This window comes from Chrysochloris asiatica, unplaced genomic scaffold, assembly GCF_000296735.1.
Source record: "Chrysochloris asiatica unplaced genomic scaffold, ChrAsi1.0 scaffold00102, whole genome shotgun sequence".
NCBI lineage: Eukaryota > Metazoa > Chordata > Mammalia > Afrosoricida > Chrysochloridae > Chrysochloris > Chrysochloris asiatica.
The window spans coordinates 2,475,756-2,498,138 of record NW_006408620.1 but is presented as its reverse complement, the minus strand read 5'-3'; the positions used below and the strand labels follow the sequence as shown (position 1 = coordinate 2,498,138).

Genomic DNA, 22,383 nt, shown 5'->3' with positions numbered 1-22,383 from the left:
GACAAGTTGAACAGAATTTGGTAAACTTCCTACTTCATTCAAATTGTATCCAAGTTACATTCTGGTACCTGATCTTTTGCCACATATTTCATAAACTCTAAATTCAAGCTAGCTAAGAGAATGAGCCAGGTCTAATAAGTAATTCTTTGATGATTTCCTGGGATGGAAGGGGAGGGAAAATCCCTAACTAGAGAGGAAATAATGTATTAACTTGGATAACTTGGATAAAGGGAAAGGCAGAATACAGTAAGGGAGAGACCAGTACAATAAGACCAAGATAAAGACACTTTGACAAGAGTTACAGACAGCAAAGGTGAATGTTACATGCCCAATCCTGCCACAGGTCATAACAGTAATCCACAAGTGGATACAGAGGTAGACGAACAGGTGTGGGAAGGTGAATGAGACTGTACCTACGTGTATATATAGGTTTGGCAGGGGATATTTCTACATCAGCGTTTCTATGTGCTGCAATATATCCATGTAGATAGTAGAGCATACCATGGGGCAAAGTTGTGGAAACATCTTCACCCTAATCAAGCATCCTGCAGGGATGAGTCAGTAGGCTCGGACACTTAGGACCGTCGTCCTGGGAGACAGCTAGGGCAATGGACATAACATAGTCCACAAAGGTACTGGTCTATATTCTATATTAAGACCCCAGTGGAAACTGGGAGCAGCTTTCTGCCTGCGTAAAGTAAAGAGAGTGAAGTAAATTAGACATAAGGAAACCTTTGGTCCAAAGGCCTAAATGACCATGTAACCCTCAACCTCCACAACCCTGAGACTGGAAGAAACCAACGGTGCCCAGCCACCACGACTGATGGCTCTAAATGGAGTCATGTTAGAAGGTCCTGGATAGAGTGCGAGAAAACGGAAGCAAAAGTCACAATCAAACAGACCAGGCTTACTGGTGGGCCCCCAGGTTCCAGCTCTTAGGCGCCCTTCACACCTGACCCTGAACTCACCCCGCAGTTCACCTTTCCACCAAACAACTGTTATTATTGTTGGTAAGGGCCGTCAAGTCTCTTCTAACTCATAGCAACCCTACACAGGGTTTCTGAGGACAGATCTGTAAACTGAATGGTAACACCAGAGAGAAATACCCTCCTTAGCGCAATCAACTAAATAAGACCAAAAGGGCAGCATTTGCCCCAAAAACAAAGGCTCAGAAGACAAGAATGAAAATGAAAATAGGAAAGAAATGGGAGGAATGTGGTTACACTGTATCAGTACCACAAAACAAAACGTGTGTAAGTTATTAAAGGGAAAACTGATTTGCTTGGTTAATTTTCATCCAAACCATAATAAAAAAAATTTTTTTTTAAAGATCCACTAGGTAAGTCATTAGACAAACAATCAAATTAAACTAACTTTTATTGCAAGTGCTTTTCAATAAAACCCTCAGTAGGGCATCCAAGTACTGACTAGGATGTCCACTGTCACCCCTTCAGGTGCGCTTTCTGTGACTTCAGTGTCCAGAACCTGCCACCATGGTTAATACTTAGTGAGCTGGTTTCCAACAGCAGCTGAATTTGTGTTCCAGTCGGTTCTTGACTCCATTCTCTAAAGACCAATCACGGAGTTCCTAAAATGGTGCATTCAACAGACTAGGTCTTGCCAGTTCATTTACAAGTAAATAAACGTTTGTTGACTGTAACTAAGAAAATTAAAATAATAATAATAAAACAACAATGACTGACACTTGGTGAGCACTAACTGGTGGGACAGAAGCCACGAAAAGGCATTTATCTCTCAGATCAACTGTTAAACTCCTCCGTGAGACTACTTCCCAAAACCTCATTCTGTGTCATCCATCCTCTTCCTCCTCATCGTGAGGCTGTTACATGTGTTATATAAGAAAAGAGGACATTCTTTGACTCCACGTGCTCGACTCTAGTTGAGTTCACTTAGGAAACATGAGTAATAGTTATCCTAACACTTAATTATTCTTTCCTGTTCTGGCCCTAAGGATAACTTTGACTAAACTGTGGATCCCTAACGTGGCCACACCGGGTTATGGTATAAACCTCGCATGTCTACTATAATTCCGGAGAATAAGCCAGATAATATGTGCCAACTTTACAAAGGGAACTGTGTGTAAAAGAAGATGAACACCAGACCAAACCCACTGCCATCAAGTTGGTTCCGACCCGGTGAGCCCATGGGATACCATAGAACTACTCCACAGGGTTTTCAAGGCTGTAATTCTCCAGAGAATCAGAGAGCCTCATCTTACTCCCAGGGAGTGGTCCATTGCGCCTCTAGGGCTCCTTAAAGTCGGTCCAAAGCATTAAGGAAATATTTATCTTGATCCATCTGTGGAGTTAGCACCGAAAGTAAGAGACTCATTACTGGTTAGAGTGGGTTGCACACTAAGTGACTAGTGGTTTATTTAAGTTGAAGTAGTATTGGTTATGTTTGTCATTGTTAAGCCCTAGCTCATAGCAACATTGTATAGGATTTCCAAGTGGCTGGTGGGTTTGAACTGCTAACCTTGTGGTTCACAGTCCGGTGCTTATCTTACAACGTTACACCAGCATTGGTTATGCTTTATTGTTTGCCGTTGAACCAGTTCCAATTCATAGTGACTCTGCATGGCATTTTCAAGGAGCAGCTAGTGGGTTTGCGCTGCCAGCCTTGTGGCTAGCAGTCTAGTGCTGTTCCTACAGCACCACACCAGGATTCCTAGTATTGGTTATGGTAACTATTAAAAATTGGAAGCACTAAACGAACAGACTTAACATTTTAAGATTTTACGTATGTATTGGTGTGACACTGTAGGATCAGCACTGGATGGCTAACCACAGGTTGGTGGTTCAGACCCACCAGCCTCTCCTTGGAAATCCTGTACTGGGTTGCTATGAATCAAAACTGAGTTGACAGTGCTGAACAATAGTAACAAGGAGTTCTAGTAATGTAGTGTTTACAAGTCGGGCTGTTACCCTCAAGGTCAGCAGTTCAAAACTACCAGCCGTTCCATGGGAGAAAGATGAGACTTTCTGCTCCCGTAAAGATTTACAGCCTCTGAAAAGAGATACTTGCAAATCCCCAACTCTGATCATGTGATGTGGTTCAGTCCTGACAGTTGTCTGCTAGCTACTGTGTCAGTGGGTTAATTGACTTTTAGTTCAGCTGCTTGTTCTAAACGGAAAGCACCTGAGGTTATGATTTTACATCACAGACACAAGTGGTCCGAATTTCACATAAAAAATCCATGTATGAAACATGCATGGCATATGTTTTGGGTTTATATTGAATTCATTCATTGACTGGTGTTCATTTCCTTTGTCAGGAAAGTGGAATGTGGAAACAATAGTTAAAGGATAATTGTATTTTGAAATCCTCCTTATTTGCAATTGCCAGTCTTGAGAACTCGGCTGTGTCTTAAATTAGAAATAAATTTTTTGTGCCTATAAAACCTACAATACAAAGGAGATTTGTTATTAAATCTCTTTAGTACAGTAGAAAGTTATTTTTTTCTTAACTTCTCTTCCTTAAGACTGAAAAATCATTTTTTAAAAAAGAAAGAAAAAGATCTCCCTGAGAACATGCATGGTCCCTGGTGAGCATCTCATGGTCTTCTAGAAACTGGCGCCAAAACCTGAAACTTTGTAAAACTTGAACCCACTTAGACATTTATTCCAACATTTATTTTTTTCTCTCATAGAAGGATTTTCCAATAACAATATTTAACAAAAGCCAGCCATTCATCTTCTTTAAAGCATAAATAGCCACTGCTAAATGGCCATGTTTTTCTGACATTTTACTTGTGTTTCAATGACAGTGAAAGAATTGGCTGTCCTGAGACTTGTAACCTGTAATGAAACAAAGCCAGGCTTGAAATTTAATTTGTTTCTTTGGGAAAAAGATTCTGAATCCTCTTAAAATTAAATGATGTTAGTACATAGGGAGAGCTTGGCTCTTGGTGACAGTTCAAACCTCTTTGGCATCCTCTAAAGGAGTCCTGGTGTGACACTGTGGGTTAATGCGTCAGACTGCAAAGTTATTTGAACTGCAAGTTCAGTGGTTCAAGCTCACCAGCTCCTCCTTGGAAACCCTATACAGGGTCGCTATAGGTCGGCACCGACTTGCCGGCACTTCACAACAACAACAAAGGTAGCTTACCATGGAACGAAATGAGTGTTAAGTGTCCTCTAGGTCTGGATACTTTGCTAGTAGTTTTGGAATACTGCAATCACAGAATTAACTCATTTTTAAATTGTTTCATTAACTTTAGGCAGTAGGATTCTAACGGCTAGGTGTGATCTAACGTGGGGGGTGGGGGCGGAGAAAGGGGAGCGCATCCATTCTAAGATACATTAAAAAAAAAAAAAAAAAGTCTGCTGAAATGTAGAGAGGCATTTAGATTTTTCTTCCTTTTTTAACCAGAATTTATCTTCAACTTGTTGATCTTCCAGTGAGGGAAAGTTATACCACGCATTTTAACCGTGTCACTCTGGTGTTAGGCTTTTGACTCTGTGGTTTTTTGGGCATCAAAGTCGGTGTGAAATACCAAAATAGCTGATGAGATGGTTGGCATCTGTAATTAAGACTAAAGTCAATTCGGCAGGGTTTAGGAACATAATCAAAACATTTCATAAATGTTACAATTGATGACTTCTGTGCTTCTGGGATATTGTTTGGATTATTAACGCTAACTATTCTCAAATATGAGAGGGTTTCAGAACACTCAGGGAAGGGAATGAAGATGTAATGTAATCTTAATGAATCATGGACCGCCTGAGCATCAGTCTCCATGACTCTCAGACCAGAAGCATTGGACGATGCTTGGCTACCACGACCCATGGTTCTGAAAGAGACCCTTCAGAGACCCCATTAGGAGGTCCTACTCATAATAGGAGAAAATGTGGAAGAAAACTCAAATGTGTAAAAAAGACAGGGCTTACTGGTCAGAGAGAGACGAGAGGCACCCATGACTGTGGCCCATAGCCACCCTTCATGTCTGCAACAGAGCTCACCCTTGTGGCCCGATTTTCAGCCAAGCAGTAGCTCTGTAGATTGGTGCATAGGGGAGACACATTAGTGAATTATGCTAGTGTTGGGGGAGTATGGCCTAGCCATGTGGCGTTTCTATTCACCCATTGGTGGTGGTGGTGTGCCACCGAGTCGATTCCAACTCACAGTGACCCTGTAGAGGTAGGGTTTCCAAGAGTGTAAATCTTTATAGAAGCTGAAAGTCTCATCTTTCTCCTGCAGAGCTACGGGTAGCTTCAAACTACTAACCTTGCAGTTAGCAGCCCAGCTCACATTCCACTGCACTACCAGCTCCTTATTCCTCAATGAAGCAATATTTATAGAGGGACTAGTGGAAGCGCGGCATCGTCTTTCTTGCTGCTGATAGATAGCCCTTTGCTTTTTCAGGTCATTTATTTTAAGGAGGCAAAAAACCATTTGTTGTGTTCAAATTCAAATACTTGTAACCTGATTGATTCTGCTTGTTGGTTTAATGAACTTGAGAATTGTTTAGAGAAGTAACAGAGAAGAAGAAGAGATATTTTTTTTATCAGAAAGCTGATCTTAAGTCCAGACCGTAACCAGTACACACAAAATTTGACAGGCTTCCTTTAATAGTGATCGCTCTTTCCAGTACCTGGGTCCTTAAGGTCTGTTTAATGTAGGTAGGTAGCTAGTGAGAGAGACCTCATCAAAGCTAACAGAGCCTCCTGTGGTAGCTTCTTTGATTTGTATGATTCCAGTTTGAGATTTAGTCGTGGCTTTCTTTCTTTCTTTCTTTCTGCCTAAGTTACAAAGCAGCTATTTGTTTTTCACACGGTGGTACTGTCAGTAAAGCAGATCAACTTTGTCAGAATATATTCTTCAGATCATCTTTTGTCGCAAGAAATGGGGAAAAATGGTTAACCAGGAGATGAGCTTGTGGTCCTTAGGTTTGGGGAGAGTAAGACTAGCTGGGTAGCATCTGTTGTACAGTGGGTTTCCAGGAAATGGCAACACCTTACCACTAGAGGGCACCGTCTGGCTCTGTACTAAGTCCAGGTCACAGGCTCGGTAAGCACAAGGCTGAGAATCACAGGGTCAGTGGTTCGAGCCCACCAGCCTCTCCATCGGAAAAAAAGATGCGGCTTTCTGCTTCTGCAGTGATTTACAATTGGAAACCCTATACCAGGGCACTGTGAGTCAGAACCAACTTGACGGTTAACAACAACAGTGTGTGACAAGGGAGCCCAGGTGTGGCTCTGTAGGATAAGCACTGGACGTCCATGGTATCCTCAAGGTCGGTGGTTCAAACCCACCAGCCACTCTTGGTAACTATATACAGGGTCACTGTCAGTCGGAACCGACTCGATAGCACTTCATAGCTACAGCAGGTGCAACAAGGCAAAGAACCCTTAGAACCATGTGTAGTTTTGATCACTCTTACAACCATCTTGGGCTTTTTTTTTTTTCCCCTCTCCTACCAAATTAACAATCCTTCTGACCATTTTTCTGTGTAACACTTAGTATAGTGTAATCTCATTTTGCTGCAAGACAGACTCTTAACAGTTGTCTTTATTGAGGGACGTGTGTTACCCCACCATCTGAGTCTCAGACATCAGACTGTATTTTGCTCCTGTCTCATTTCTGGTAGCCTTCAGAAGAAAACAACGAAGTCGTTCACTTACAGTTTGGTCTGGTTTTGCTTTGTTGTCTATGTTTACGGCCACTGGTTTCACAGACATGTCTCTGCCTTGCCCACCAGTTTACGTCAGTGTCCCCAGCAGTTCCTGAGTTCTTGAAAACTTCTCCTGCGGATCTGCCCCCCACCAGGTCCACAGCTCCTGCCCTCTCTGCAAACACTGTGTCTTCAGCGAAGCCTGGGCCAACACTGGTAAAGGTGAGTACCCTGGGCACACAGGTGTGAGTACCTCCCCTCGTAAGCGTTGCCCATAGCCCTGTGAACCAGAAGCAGGTCTTCATGCATTCATCTACATCATCTAGCAGCCTGGAAAATCGAACACACAGGTGAACTTGTAGAACTCAGTGCTGTGTTTGAAACTGCTGCAGACAGCCTGTAGTGCTGTGTTGTTGTTGTGAAGTGCCATGGAGTCGGTTCCAACTCCATAGCGACCCTGAATAGGGTTTCCGAGGAACAGCTGATAAACTTGAACTGCCCACCTTGCAGTCCAGAGCATTAACCCACAGCGCTGAGAAATGCCACAGGCCTCGGTCTCAATAGAACCCCAGGAGCCGTGCACAAGGGCCTCCGGGATCACCTGGTCAGGAGTCCCCAGTGCCTCTACCACCCAGGCCCTACGATGAGCCAGGAGACAAGCAGAGTAGGACAGTTGGCTCAGCACCTGTTACTCCTGCGTCTCACAGACAGATGGGGACGTGGTGCTGGAGGTGGTACCAAGGTCACACGCCACAGTGTCCCACATATGATGATCAGACTCTCAGAGGAGCAATACACTTCCTGCTTGGACAGGTTTGGCTAGAGGAAGCTCTGTTTGTTCTTCAGATAAACATCACAGTTGTGGCTCTGTTTCCTTTAGTAGAAATAATTCACTTAGAATCATTCATTCCAGAGGAAGATTAACATTTTTGATACAGTAATGCTCAGCATAATGTCTGTTAGGGTAACGTGCAACCACATAGACGGCCGTAGTCCCCGCTCCCATGAAGCCTAGTAAATTAAAGCTTCAAGGTGCATCAGTGGCTCACAGTAATAACAAATGGATGCTACTTTGCAGTGTGCACCAAAGCCAGATTGTTGTTGTTATGAAGTGTCATTGGTTCTGTTCCAACTCATAGCGACTCTGTATGGGGTTTCCGAGGAGCAGCTGCCTGAATTTGGACTGCCAGGCTTGGGGTTCACAGTCCAGTGCTGACCCTGCAGCCCCACACCAGGCTTTCAGTGATGATCAGGGTGTATTATTAGGTTTAAGAACCCTAGTGGCATGGTGGTTAAGGCCTGTGGCTTAGGTTAAGACAATAGCTGCTAACTGAAAGGTCAGCCACTCCATGGAAGAGATGGAGCAGTCTGCTTGTGTCAAGATGTACAACTTGGGAACGTCTGTGATATCCAACTACTGGGCCGTTCTCCTCTGCCTTGTAGTTTTGCTATGAGTTGGAATCCACTTGGCAGCAGTGGTTTTGGTGTGGGAGGAGTGTAGTGCTGCTGTCTGGTAGTCACTGGCCTGCTAACTACAAGGTCCGCGGGAGAAAGATGAAGCTCTCTGCTCCCATAAAGATTTCCATCCTTACTAGACTGATAACTGCAAGGTGGGCAGTTCAAACCCACCAACCACTCCTCAGAAGCCCTGCTAACTGCAAGGTCAGTGGTTCAAATCCATAAGTCACTCCTCGGAAACCCTATACAGTGCTGCTATGAGTGGAAACTGACTCGACGGCACCTAACAACAACAAATAAAGGAGAGAAAACTAAACTGAGGAGTCATTTAATCGTTTCAGATCTTTTTTACCCAAACAAGAAGAACATGGAGCTTAAACTTTTAAAACTAAAAAGTTACATTGGAAAGCTAGGTAGCCCTCTCGTTCCCTCTCAGATGAGAAGATCAAGGCCCAGAGGAGGTTAGAAGTAACACCGTTTCTCCTCCTCCTCAGCTTATCTGAGAGAGCACTGTGCTGAGTCAGCGTGGTACACATACTGATGGCATAGCATCCGGCATCACAGCAGCTGGCAAGCCACCAGAGAGTGACAGACAGACAGACAGGTGGTGCTTCTTGTTAAGTGCCATCGAATCTGTTCCTACTCATAGCAACCCTGTATAGGGTCTCCAAGGAGCATCTTGTAGATTTGAACCACCGACCTTGCAGTTAGCAGTCCAGTGCTTATCTGCAGTGACACTCTGTTGTAGTTGTTGTTGTTAAGTGCCTTTGAGTCGGTTCTGACTCACAAAAACCCTGTCTAGGGTTTCTGAGGAGTGGCTAGTGGGTTTGAACCACCAACCTTGCAGTTCAAACCGACCTTGAAGCCCAGTGCATTATCCCAGAGCACCACAAAAGTAGGTAAACCAGTGAGGCAGACGATCAGGAAGGACCGAGAACTGAATGAGGAATATGTCGACTGGTGACAAGGAAAGCGAGGAGATGTTTCTGCTTTTAACAGGCTTGTCTGGTAAAGTAAGCGCCTGACATCTGGACAAAGGCCTGAAAAGAGGGAGGGAGGGAGCCAGGAGGACATCGGAGGAAAGAAAGCCTCTGAAGGAAGGCAGTGTGACTAAGCGGGGCGAAGAGTAAACTGAGGCCTGGGCCCGAGGTTTGGCTGCTCAGCATGAAGACAGGAAATAGCTGGGAGGCTTTGAGCTGACATGTGAACACCAGTAGGTGAGCAAGGGTACAAGCAGAGACCAGTTAGAAGGTGTAATCCGTGGTCAGGGAGGGTGGCAGCAGTCAAGGGAGTGAACTGTGGTTGGCTCCTGACTCTATTCTGCACGGCTTCAAAGTAGTTCAGAAGGCTCAGCCAATGACTGATGGAATATGCATTGCATAGCAACAAATCTCTTATGCATCAGAATTTGACCAGAATAGGAGCGCTATGGCGCTGTAGGATAAGCACTAGACTGAGAACCACACGATCAGCGGTTTGAGCCCACCAGCCGCTCTATTGGAGACCGATTAGGCTTTCTGCTCCTGCAGAGCTTTACAGCCTCGGAAACACAATACAGGGTCACTATGCGTCAGACGCCACAACACTTAATAGTCACAACAGGGAAACGGGCTACGGTGCTCCACTCACAGATGGCGGCCAACACACAGTCAAAGAAAGCCTTGCGATCAGCCTGCGTCTTTGAGTGAGGCACAGTTGCCTGTTTCCTGTTGTTGTTCATAGCCCTCAATCCTGTTTCCTTCTTGGGTGAAAATCTGAGAGAAATGGTTGCTTCGCAACATGCATGCAGAATCGGTTGTGATTGAGCTGGTTTGAACCAGTTTGAAGCCCTAATACTCCGAAGGTTAAGTCCACAGGATGTACTGACAGATTAGACATTGCGTGTGAAGAAGTTGTGAAGCAGTCGTGTGTATTTTGTCTGACTGACTAGAAATTGCCTTTTCCTGTGATGGGGAAGAGCATACCTAGAGTTTGAGATGCTTATTCGACATGTAGTGGAGTTGTCAAGACAGTAGGGTAGGTGAGTCCAGACTTCAGGAGAAAGGTCTATACTTGATAGATAAATGTAGAAATCATCAGTATGTCACAGAGACTGTAAAATGACTTGGGGACTAAGTATAAATAAAGAAGAGGCACAAGAGCTGACTCCTACAGCACTCCAACGTTTCGGGAAGATAGGAGGAGAAACAGCCAGGAAGGGTACAATGACCCAGAAGCCAAATGAAACCCTTCAAAAAGGAGAAAAGAACAGGAGAGCTGTGTTAAATGCTGCTGTGGACCAGTTAAGTCTTGCTAGACTGGGACCTGCCCTTGGGTTTAGCAACATGAGCGCTATGGTGACATGGACTAGAGCAGTTCTCCATCTCGGAGTGATGGAGGCCAGAGCTTGCAGGACTGGGCACCACATTCCAAGGGGAATCTGTATACAGTTCGCACTGAAAGCTTTCCTGAGGCCCTTTGCACGGGAAAGGGCACAGAGAAATGGATCAGTTCCTCAGTCGGGATGTGAGGTCAAGAAAGGAGGGGTGTGGGCCAAGAGGAATGGTCCAGGAGAAAGGAGGGCCGCTGGAGCTCTGGGATCTAGTGCAGGAGGGGATGTGCTGGCCCTGGACTGCAGCTCACACAGTCCATCCACAGAGCCAGCAAGGAGAGCCGCACGCAGAGTCTAGGTGCAGGCCTGGGCCAAGGCGGGAGCCCACGGCAGCTCTCTGCCGATCACTGTGAACATTCTGATGTTTTAGGCAGCTAGTGAGGAGTCAGGGTTTGGTGAGAGAAAGGACATGGAAAGTCAGTTCATAGCTGCCTGGCCAGGTGGCACTGCAGGGTCACTTGAAGTTGGTGACCAGGCTCTAAAGTGAGTGAGACTCGTCAGCACAGTGTCAGTTTTTTTGCACTCACCTTTAGCTACGTAACTACAGTGGTTCTCAGTAGGAGAGTTTGCTCCCTGCCCCAGGGACATGTAGTAACGTCTGAAGACCTATTTTGGAGTCCTGGTGTGGTGCTATAGGAGAAGCAGTGAAATGCTAACCACAAGGTGACAAGTTCAAACCCACCAACCGCTCCTCAGAAACCCTATCCGGGGTCTCTAGGAGTCAGAACCAACTCGACAGCACTTAACAATTGAGATAATTTGGGTTGTCACAATGGGGTAGGTGCTTCTGGCATCTAATGATGGCTTAGAGGCCACGCATGCTGCTAACCAGCCATCTTACAGCAGATGCACAGGGCAGCTCCTAGCCATAAAGAAGGTTCCCGTTCAATATTGTGTGTCTACATTGTTGTTGTTGTTAAAATGTCCTTGAGTTGGTTCTGACTCAGAGTGACCTGGACAGCATTTTCAAGGAGTGACTGGTGGGTCTGAACCTCTGACCTTGCAGTTAGCAATCCAGTTAGATTATCCTATAGCACCTCACCAAAACGCCTCAGAATAAATGTTGAATTTGAATCGGTAATGCTGGCCTGAGCACCTTGACCATACCCTAAAGAACAGAGCAGCAGGAGAAAAGTTCTTAGGAGCAGGATTCTTGGGCTAGGGAGCTCTACAAATGTTGTCCAGGCTCTTTCCGTGTGTTTAGTGTACCACTCTCCAATGCAGCGACCCCATTTCTAAAGTGCATTGTACACGTATAATAGACTATCCTGGGGGGACAGGTCTTAAACTGTTGTTAACTTCCTTCTCCTCCAAAACAGCAAAGCCATCCCAAGAACCCAAATGACAAACACCGGAGCAAAAAGTGCAAAGACCCCAAACCACGGGTGAAGAAGCTGAAATACCACCAGTACATTCCACCGGATCAGAAAGGTGAGAAGAATGAGCCGCAGATGGATTCCAAGTACGCCCGCCTGCTCCACCAGCAACAGCTGTTCCTGCAGCTGCAGATCCTGAGCCAGCAGCAGCAACAACAACAACAACAACAACGCTACAACTACCAGACCATCCTGCCTGCACCTCTCAAGTACGGGCTGGGCTCCTCTGTCTCCACACAGCGCAGCGCGTCCTTCTGTGAGCTTTTACCAAGAGACGCGTGACGAGAGGCCGTGGGCGCGCTCTGCACCTGCACGCAGCAACAAACAACAGTCTTACTGTGACTTGGGTGAAGGTGTAGAGAGCAGGCCCGCCGCTTCCCAGGCAGTAGGCCGTGCGTATTTGGCCTCATCCCACTAATTGCAGTCCCCTCAGTGTCGCGTCTCTGGTCCCACTTCCCCCTCAGCATCGCTTTTCCTTCTCTGTCCTCACAGCTCATCCGACAGTGCCCAGACTCAGCCTAGCCCCCGGGGCCCAGTTTCCAGGCCAGTCTCTGTCCCCCAAAGCAGGTAGTGAGCTTTTCAAGTCACAGATGCCTTTTCGCAGTTACACGCCCGGGATAATCTGCCAGTAATCCATTCCAAATAATACTAGTTGCTATGAGAGAAACATAGAAAAAACACTAGATTTGGTACACTGAAGGTGAAAAAACAAATGGGCATAAAAACTGGACAGGTTGAGGAAAGCTTTGTGAAAAGAGCAGGATGTTAAGGAGCCTTAACCAGGTGGTGGCACCCTGGTTAAGTGCTCAGCTGCTAACCAAAAGCTTGGTTAGTGGTTTGACCCCTCCAGCCACCACACAGGAGAAACCACCTCTCATAAAGATGCAAGCTAGGCAAACTCAGGGGCAGTTCTGCTTTGTCCTGTGGGGTCACTAGGAGCTGGAAAGGACCTCACCTCACTCTCAGATCCTGGGTCAGAACTTTAATATTAAAAAAAGAAAGAAAAAGGCAGAGTTTTCGTATCTGGAAGGGCTGAGGGAAGTGGTCCTTCAAACAAAGGAGATTAGTTAGAACACAAGCACAGATGAAGGATAGTGAGACGGAGAACCTGAACCAAGAACGTGATCACTTTTAGGCAAAGTGGGGTAGAGCCACTGCCTGGAGGAACTTGAAGTTGGACAAAAGAGCTGACTCTTGATGGGCCCGAGAGCACTAGGCCAGCGTGCTGGAGAGATAATTGGGCTCTGGTGTTGAAGGGGGGGAGGGGGGAGTCTGGGAACAGGAACAGTGGTTAGAGAGTTTGAAGTACATTCAGTATGAGATGACACCAAGGCACTGATAAGAGAAAGGAAGAAGTAGATATTTCAAAAGACAAAAGGTCTTGGTGCCAAGAACTGTGGAAAAAGAAAATGTTTCCAGAGTTTGGCCACCAACAACCAAGAGGTTGGCGGGCCACAAACCATCAAGACTACGTGACAGAGTCAAGAGAGTGTGAGTTCTGATGAGTTCTGAGACTGAACTCATAACCAGACAGCCATCCCATTATGTCGTCAAGGAAACGGCTCAAACCTGGGTAAAAAAGCAAAGACCCTGGCCTTCATTTCCCCCCATTTTCAGGGGAAAGTGGCATTTGCATTCAACTCTAGAGAAGGTATTATGTTGTTAGGTTGCCATCAACTTGATTCCAACTCATAGCAAGGCCACATACAGCAGAACAAAGCCTGCTAGTCCTGCGTCATCCTCAGAATGATTTCTGGGAGAGCCCCAACCCATCTTGCTAAGAGTCTTTCTCCTTGTTTCTGTTTATATAACATGTTAAAGTCTGTGAGAGAGAATCTTACCATCCTTTCTTCTCAGAAGTATTAAGGCTGTACTCCTTCCAACACAGAGTTATTTCTGCTGCTGCTGTTCAGTATTTTTGGTCAACTTCGTAAATCAAAAGCATTGATTTTTCTCCAGCTATCACATGCATCTGAGGTGACTGAAAATATTAGGTCTTGGGTCAGGCTCACTTTGTCCTCAAAGTGACATCTGTGCTCTTATTATTTTAAAAAGGTGTTTTGTAGCAGATTAGTCTAATGCAATAACATCATTTGATTTTTTTTTGACTGCTGCTTCCAAGGGTGATGCTATCACTCCAGTAAGATGAAAAGATAATAGAAACTAAGTCTCACTGTTGGTCTCTGAGTTTAATTAAGTGTGGGATCTTGAGGCGGCCCTGTGGGATAAGCACTGAACCACAAGGTCGTTTTGAACCACGGTTCACACTCACCAGCTGCTTCTCAGGAACCCTATACAGAGTCACTGTGAGTTGGAACTGACTCACTGACACTTAACAACAACAATAGAGAGTATGCTCTGTTCACTGCATGTAGACTGGGCATTCCTCTCTGGGTTCTTGTTTTGGGCCGTCAAGGAAGCGTGTCTAGGGTTTTCAAGAGCGGCTGCTTAGCAGTCTATGTCTTAGCCTACAGTGTCACACCAGGGCCCTCTTCATAGGTGACTCCTGTTTTCTTAGATCAGACCTGTGATAGAGGATAAATGAGTAAGACCCAGCTGCCTTCAAGTCACCTACAACTCAAGGCAAACCTGTGTGTGCCAGGGTAGGTAGAACAGGGCTCCGGGGGTTTTCAGTGGCTGACTTTTCCAAAGTAGACTGCCAAGATACAGCCCAGGGACTCCAGGGGAGAATAAAGACTTCTAAAATCTACTCTGTTTAAAAAAGAAAACCTGTTCACATGCTAATGATTATCAGTTCATTTTTTCATTTATGGCTCAGGTAGCTTGAGAAAGAGTAAACTTACTACTAATTCACATTCTATTCTGAAGTACTTCAGCCTAGATTGTTAGGGCATGTGGACAAAGAAAGGAGTCATTTTGTGACGTGTGGCTATTTTCAGCAGGCCTGAGTGAGCTCCTAACATTGGAAGGAAATCGGATGCGTAGGTGGACCGCCACACTCTGCAGTTTTGTCCAGGACTTAGGGAGGCATTCTTCCCTGGGCCTGCTCACAATAGTAGTGAGGCCTGTTATGAAGGCAGTGAGCCAGCACAGGCCTGCAGCCTTTACAGTCTTCTCCTCACTGTGTCTTTAGGAGGTTCCTGGTGGTGCAGTCACTAAGCGCTCAGCTTCAAGCTGAAAGGTGGGCCATGGGCTGTGTGTACCCACCAGCTTCTCCACAGGAGAAATATGGTGCAGTTCTGTTCTGGCCTCTGCAGCCACTATCGGTGGGAATCGACTTGAAGGCAGTGAGTTGGGTTTGGATGTTTTAATAGATGGGAAACTGTTCAACTGAAAGTCCCATCAAAGGATTGTTTTGTGGTACCTTCCCATTCGAGACTCTTTTCTGTAATGAATGAATTAGGCTATTTGGGCCAATGTGAGGAGTATGTCTGAAGTCTGTGGTAGCTGAACTTTTTTTCCTCCCATTTCATGTCTTTTGTCCTTCCATTCAGTCTAAAATGACCAAGCTGCCCACCCAAGGAAAACAACATGCACAGAGATCAGGAACCTAGAGGGAGAGAGAGAGAGCACTCATTCTTGTCTATCATTTTACCACACAAAAACAGAACTGGTCATCTTGGGAACAAGTACTATGTTATAAATTCTCAACCAAAAAGGCAGCCTGAATAGATGACTCAATTACATCATGACAATATCAGTGGGGGGTGATGTTGCCCCCAAGGAGGCAAAAGTTGATTCGAGGAGAATGAAAAAGTCTGACTCATTAGAAATATAAAGTACAGGTACCCATACACACATCAGTGGACAGTGGACGAGCACACAGTCTGTGGGGGGGGCGGGAGTTAGGGGGGAAATTCTCTAAAAAGCTTCCTGGGAAGAGAGTAATGAAAATAAGGTTGAGAAAGTGATTCAAATAATTTGCTTCCAGAATTCTAACATGACTCAAATGTTGAGTTTTATAAGGCAATGATAGAGCAAATATTTTATTTCATCCAAACATAGAGAAACTTCATTTCATATGCCTCAAGTATTTGAAATACAAAAGTTAGGCAGGTTTTCAAAGACCCTAAAATAAATGTCAAGAGTTCACTGTTGACAGAGTCAAAATTGGCTTTAATCACAGGCTTTGAAAACTCACCCACTGCTGCTCTCATCGCATGAGCGTTGTCGTTCCAGATCCCTGTTTCGGAGTAATGACAATAAAGCAGAATCCACAGTGGCATTCCCGACTGAGGATCCACTATCTTGCATGCCTGGAGTAGGCATCATCTGGGAGGAGCGTAGTGGTTACGAATCGGGCTGCGAACCTCAAGGTTAGCAGTTTGAAACTACCAGCTCTTCCATGGGAGAAAGACGAGACTTTCTGCTCCCTTAAAGAGTTATAGCCTCGGAAACCTGGGACAGGGTCATTATGAGTCAGAACTGATTCCATGGCACATCACCACCACCACCATCACCCAGAGAGAGAGCTGGAGAGGTTAGGGTGAGGCTTGGACCAAAGCAAGGAATGAAAGAGATTAGCATAAAGTCCCTAACTTTAGGGCTTGGCAAACCAGTCCATCAGCCTTTGCTTTCTTATTATTTTAATTAACTTTTTTCCATTGACGTATAACTTAGAAAATTATAGAAATGCTAACTGAAAACTGGTTCCAAAGTGAACATACTCCTTTCACAACCCCCCAAAAGAAGACACAGACCAGTATCAGAACCTCAGAAGCCTTCTTGTCCTCTCCCAGTGACTCTCCCGACTTTTGTCCCCATAGATTACTTTTACCTGTTTGTCAGTTTCATCCAAATGGAATCTGACAACAGTACATTGCTTCTGGATGCTTTTGTTTACCATTGTCTGTGAGATGTGTCTTTATTGTTGCAAATTATTATTGTAGTTGTTGATAAGTGCCCTCAAGTCAGTTCCCAGTCACAGCAGCCCTGTATAGGGTTTCCGAGGAACAGCTGGTAGGTTTGACTACCGACCTTGTGGTTCACAGTACAGTGCGTGTCCTACATCACCACACCAGGAGCCCATTGTTGGAAATTGTTGAGTGCCATCTAGTTGGTTCGACTCATAGCGATCCTGTGTGGGGTTTCTGAGAAGCAGCTAATGGGTTTGAACTGCGGACTTTGTGGTTTGCAGTACAGGGCTGCTAGTTAATTTCGTGTTGCTGCTTAGGGTTTATCCACCATTACACTCCTGATGGAAAACAAGGTAGCTTCCGGTTTGGGGCTGTCATGAATAAGGCTTTATAAGAAATGGAACCTTGGTGCTGGGGCGGGTTAAACATTGGACTGCTAGCCTGAAGGTTGGTCGATCAATCCCACCACCCACTCTAAAGGGAAAAAGATGAAACCATCTGTTTCTGTGGCTCTACAGAAGTCTCAACAACCTGAGAGCGGGTTTCTGTCCCATAGGGTCACTGAGTCAGAACTGACTTCCCAGGACTGTAATACAGTAACCTGTGCCTGTCGGGGCGCTTGCGTGTCTTCCTGTCGGGTGTGTAAGAATGGGATTGTTGGGTCAGGATGGGTGTGTTTCTCTTTGACACTGCTAACGTGTATCTAGTTTCTCTCAAACGTGAACGTGCTACCCAGAAGGAGTTGTAGCAGTGTGCACCTCCCCCCGCCGAGCAGTGTATGGGCCCCAAAGATCCAACGATAGGACATCACCCCTGTTACCATTACAGCCATCTGCTGAGGAGGCAGTGTTGTTTCACTGTGATTTAAATACTGAGTTCCTTGTACCTGATGGAGCTGGGTATTGGTTCTTATCGTTACTGACCATTTGGATATACTTTCCTGTGATATATCTTTTCAAGATTCCCCCACCCCCATTTATCCTTTGCAATTTTTTCTAAACTAATTTGCAAGACTCCTTCGTATATTCTAGCCATAAGGCCCTGGTCCAAAATATGTATTGCAGTAGTCTCAGAACATGAGACTCTCACTGACTTAGAAGACCCTGGTAATGTAGTGTTTGTGTCTTGTTTAAGAAAGCTTGACCTATCCAGAGGCCGTGAAGATGCTAGCCTGTGTTGTCTTGTAAAAGCTGTATTGGTTTTATAATTCATACTTAGATGTGGGGGGAGCCGTATGAGGTAGGGACCAGTGCATCCTGGGACTACCAGGCCGCTCAGCCATGCTGCGTAGTAATAGGGTCTGTTTCTCCATTCTCTCTTCGTTTCCATTTGTCTCTTTGTCCTTACATCAGCACCACACTACCTTGTTAGCTACAGCTTTTTAGTAATTTGGTTCACTGGTACTGTGACTCCTTCTATTTCCCTCTCCCCCCGCCAGGGCTCCGTGTCCCTCCATGGTCACATGCACGCCCATGCAAAGCTTAAATCCCCTTCCACACGAGCAAGCAGAGCCTGCAGGGATTTTTACTGGGGCCTCATTCCTCTGGCATCTTTACCACACCGAGTCTTCCAATCCATGACCATGGCAGTTTTTTCTCTTCATAAATTAATGGTCCAATTGGTAACCACAGGCAATGGCAAATCCAGATGGTGTTTTGTTGTAAACTCTAATTTCTCTTTTCTTCAAAGGCCACTCAATGATAAAAATAACAACAGTGGAAATCCAGCATTGAACAGTACCACGCCCAGCACACCAAGACCCAACACATCGGCCCCTGTGAGAAAGCCCGGGCCGCTGCCTTCCAGCCTGGATGATTTAAAGGTGACCATTCCAAGTAGAGCTTGTCCACCAGCCAGAGCCCAAAACAGACATGGGCTGCCAGCTCTCTCTAGATGTAGATCATTTTCAGTAGACATTCATGGTGACCTAAGAACTAATACCTTCCACGGAGGCGCACTTGGTTTTACTTTCATTACGATTGTTTTCAGGCAGGCAGTGCTGACCAAGTGCAGTGTACCATGACCACACCACTTCTCTTTGACCCAGAGGCTGTGGGTTTTTTGTTTTGTTTAGTTTTTTTTCCACTCTTCTGCTCAATGCCAACTCTGGGCGAAGCAAGAAAAGATAGTCATCAAGAAAATGAGCTCCAAGGTTAGCCTTCCTGAGTTGGTATCCCAGCTCAGCTGTTGTGTGGACAAGTGATTCTACTTCTCCCTGCCTCCGTTGACTCATCTGTCAAATGGGGATGGTAATAGAAACATTTGCCTCACGGGCCATCATGAAGGTCCATTGAGAGAGTGCTGGTTCTTCAGTAAGCATTGCTGTGGTCGTCATTTTGTCCTTGACACATACCCTCAAGAAACCTCACTCTGTCGCTGGCCTCTCAAAGCTCTTCAGGTCACTAGTGGTGTGCCCTTATGTTAAAAAAGAGAAAAAACTGTCTCTTCCGATATATCAGCCCCAGGTACCTTCCCTGCCCCCGTAGCCTCCTTTAAGATTTGTCAGAATGTTGCTGTTCCTAAGCCAAGAGCTGATTTGTTTGTGGTGTTCCTAGGTCTCAGAACTGAAGACAGAACTGAAGCTGAGGGGTCTGCCAGTGTCGGGCACCAAACCTGACCTCATCGAGCGCCTGAAACCCTACCAAGAAATGAGCAGCAGCAGTGTTGCCGCGGGCAGCATTGTGGCAGTGTCTACCCCGGCCATCATCACCAGCAACCCAGAAGTCACCATGGCCTTGCCGGTCACCACACTACACAACTCAGTGACTAGCTCAGCCTCCACATTCAAGGCAGAACTGACATCGGCCACAGCCAGCAATGCAGCCCACGTCGAGAGCACCGGTTCCCCTCTGCCCATCTCACCGTCTCCATCCGACCAGTCCAGTCTCAGTACCGAGGACACAAACATGGCAGACACATTCACGGAGATCATGAACTTGATGTCACCTTCGCAGTTCCTGTGCGCATCGCCCTTGCGAGTGACAAGTACAGAGGAGAGTCTTAGTCCCACTGGCAGCACTCTGTCCAGTCTGGAGCTGGATGCCGCGGAAAAGGACCGCAAGCTGCAAGAGAAGGAGAAGCAGATCGAAGAGCTCAAGAAGAGACTGGAGCAAGAGCAGAAGCTGGTGGAAGTCCTGAAGATGCAACTGGAGGTGGAAAAACGAGGGCAGCAGCTACAGCCTCCGCGGCCACCGGAAGGCCAGCCCAGCGGGCCAGCCAACCCTGCCCTTAAGTCAGAGCAGAAACCCGGCGGGGTGGTTCCTGCCGTCAAAGACGAGGCCTTATTGGCCGACTGCTCCAGCTCTGGGCAACCCATCCCCGTTGCCAGCCGTCCTGTGGGCCAGCCTGTGTCCACGAGTGGCCAGACCCTGCTGTCCAAGAAGGCTGTTGTTGTCAAGCAGGAGGTCCCGGTGGCCCCAGCAGGGCAGCAGAGCCTCGTGCCACGGCTGTTTGTGAGTGCCCAGGGACAGCCGCCACCCGCTGTGGTCGCCCAGCCACAGACGTTGCTGACCACACCGACTGCTCAGCTGCTGCTCCCGCTGTCCATCCAGGGCTCGAGTGTCGCCTCAGTGCAGCTCCCAGCAGGCAGCCTGCAGCTCCAGGTGGGCAGTGGGCACTCACTGGGTTCTCCTGCCATGTGGCTAGCCAATGTTGTTTCTGGGATGTCAGCTCAGACGTCGGGGCTCGTCCATTCCTTTTACTTCCTAGTAAACCCACTGCCATGGAGCCAATTCCAGCTCATAGCACAGGGTAGACCTGCCCCATAGGGTTTCCGGGGCTGTAAATCTCTAGGGAAGCAACTGCCTCATCTTTATCCCGTGAAGCAGCTGGTAGATTTGAACCACCAATCTTTTGATCAGCAGCCCAGTGGTTAAGCCACCCTGCCACCATGGCTCCTGTACATGAGTTGTTGCTGTCAAGTCGATTCCCAGTCTTAGCAACCCTGTATAGAGATTCCAAGGGGCAGCTCGTGGGTTTGAACCACTGACCTTGTAGTTAGCAGTTCAGTGCTGATCCTAGAGCACCATACCAGGGGTTCATAATTATACCTGTTGTTAAGTGTCATCAAGTCAGTTCCGACTCTTAGTGACCCTGTTTATAAGGTCTCTGAGGAGTGGCTGGTGAATTTGAACCACCAAACTTATGATTCAAACCAGTGTTGTGGTCCAGCGCATTAACCCACAGCCCCACACCAGGACTCCAGGGCACATGTAGACCTTGTAAAATACCAGAGATGTGGCCACCGTAATAGCTGTTGTTGTTAGGTCCTTTTTGGTATGTAAGACCACACCGAGTACTTTACAGGACTTCACTCCACGCCACTCGCTCGTCCCCAAAAAGAAGGAGCCCCAGTAATGCAGTGTGTTAAGCAGTGAGCTGCTAACTGAAAAGTTGGTGGTTCAAACCCACCAGCTGCTCCACAGGATGAAGTTGTAACAGTCTCAGCACCTGTTACCTGTCAAGTGGTTTTGAGTCTACTTAATGGCAAAGGGTTTGGTTTTTGGGTTTTCCCTAGAAGATCCAAAGGAAAGACCCATTTGTAGACACAGAAACTGAGGCTTAGAAAGGTTTTGTCGTGTGCCCCAGGACACAGCTAGCATGTCACAAAGCTTTCATTTAAACCCAGGACTTCAGACTCCAGGCCCAAACATGGTTTTTAACAGACACCACCATTGTGAAGAGCCCTAAGCTAAGGAAAAAGTGGACTTCCAGTGTAGGATCAGGGGTTACTGAGAGATGATGAAAGGGTGCACCCGTAGTTCCCTTCTCTGCCGACATACCTACGTGTTGATTACCCTCCGTCGAGTTTTACCAGCTGTGGACTCCCATGTGGGCCAGTGCCGCTCAGCCTTGACTGCCCAAACACCGTGACCAGTAGAGAGGGATCCCCCTGGGCCAGGAGGTACGACCTGAGGGCCCGTGACAGGCACAGGAAGAATTCTCCTCTTCCAGTTTGGACTCGAAAGTTCCAAATTCTTCAAATACATTTTTTCATATACAAGTAGATATCAATTTGAGTTCTGGTGTGGTGCTGTAGGATAAGAACTGGACTGTTAACCACAAGGTCGGTGGTTCAAACCACCAATCACTCCTCTGAAACCCTATACAGGGTCGCTATGAGCTGAAACCAACTCAACAGCACTTAACAGCAACATGTATCAGTCTGGAGTCTATATAGGCTTCCTGGAGCTGTACATCTTTGCGGGAGCAGAAAGCCTTCATTTTCTCCCACCAGGCAGCTACTGGACTGAAGCTGCTGACACCTCGTGGCTCAGTCGGTGTCTACCCTACGGAGCCACCAAGCACCACAGCCAAAGTCTGATTCCAACAATTAAATGGATTCTTTTCCTTCCCCTCCTAGACGCCGCCACAAGCAGTAACGCAGCCTCCAGCTCAGCTAGCTACTGCTGCCCTGTCCTCGGGCCTGGCCCAGCCAACACCTCAGCCACAAGACCCTTTCCCTCGGCATGTGCTCAGCCAGCCACAGCGAGTCAGGAAGGTCTGTGAACACCACCCACTGCATGTCTGCAGGAACACTGGGTGGGGCACCAGGGGCTGCCAAGCTGTCCCCGTGATTTGGGGGGTGGGGGGAGGACAAGGGCTCCTTCTTACAGAAAGAGTTCACCCAACTAAAACATCTCAAGATTGACATTGAAATTTAAAGAGACAGTATAGACATAAAACCAAACGGCCACCACTCGTCTGTCTGTCGTGCTGTGGTGGTTT

General features: G+C 46.6%; 1 protein-coding gene across 1 annotated transcript in view; it reads left to right on the top strand.

Moving 5' to 3' along the window:
• The window catches only part of MKL2 (MKL/myocardin-like 2), a 140,606-nt gene that overhangs the window by 106,349 nt on the left and 11,874 nt on the right, over positions 1–22,383 (top strand). The window contains exons 7-11 of the mRNA XM_006867201.1: positions 6,722–6,856; positions 11,783–12,048; positions 18,346–18,478; positions 19,212–20,108; positions 22,019–22,156. Coding sequence (XP_006867263.1) covers positions 6,722–6,856; positions 11,783–12,048; positions 18,346–18,478; positions 19,212–20,108; positions 22,019–22,156 — 1,569 coding nt within the window. The remainder of the gene's footprint in view (positions 1–6,721; positions 6,857–11,782; positions 12,049–18,345; positions 18,479–19,211; positions 20,109–22,018; positions 22,157–22,383) is intronic.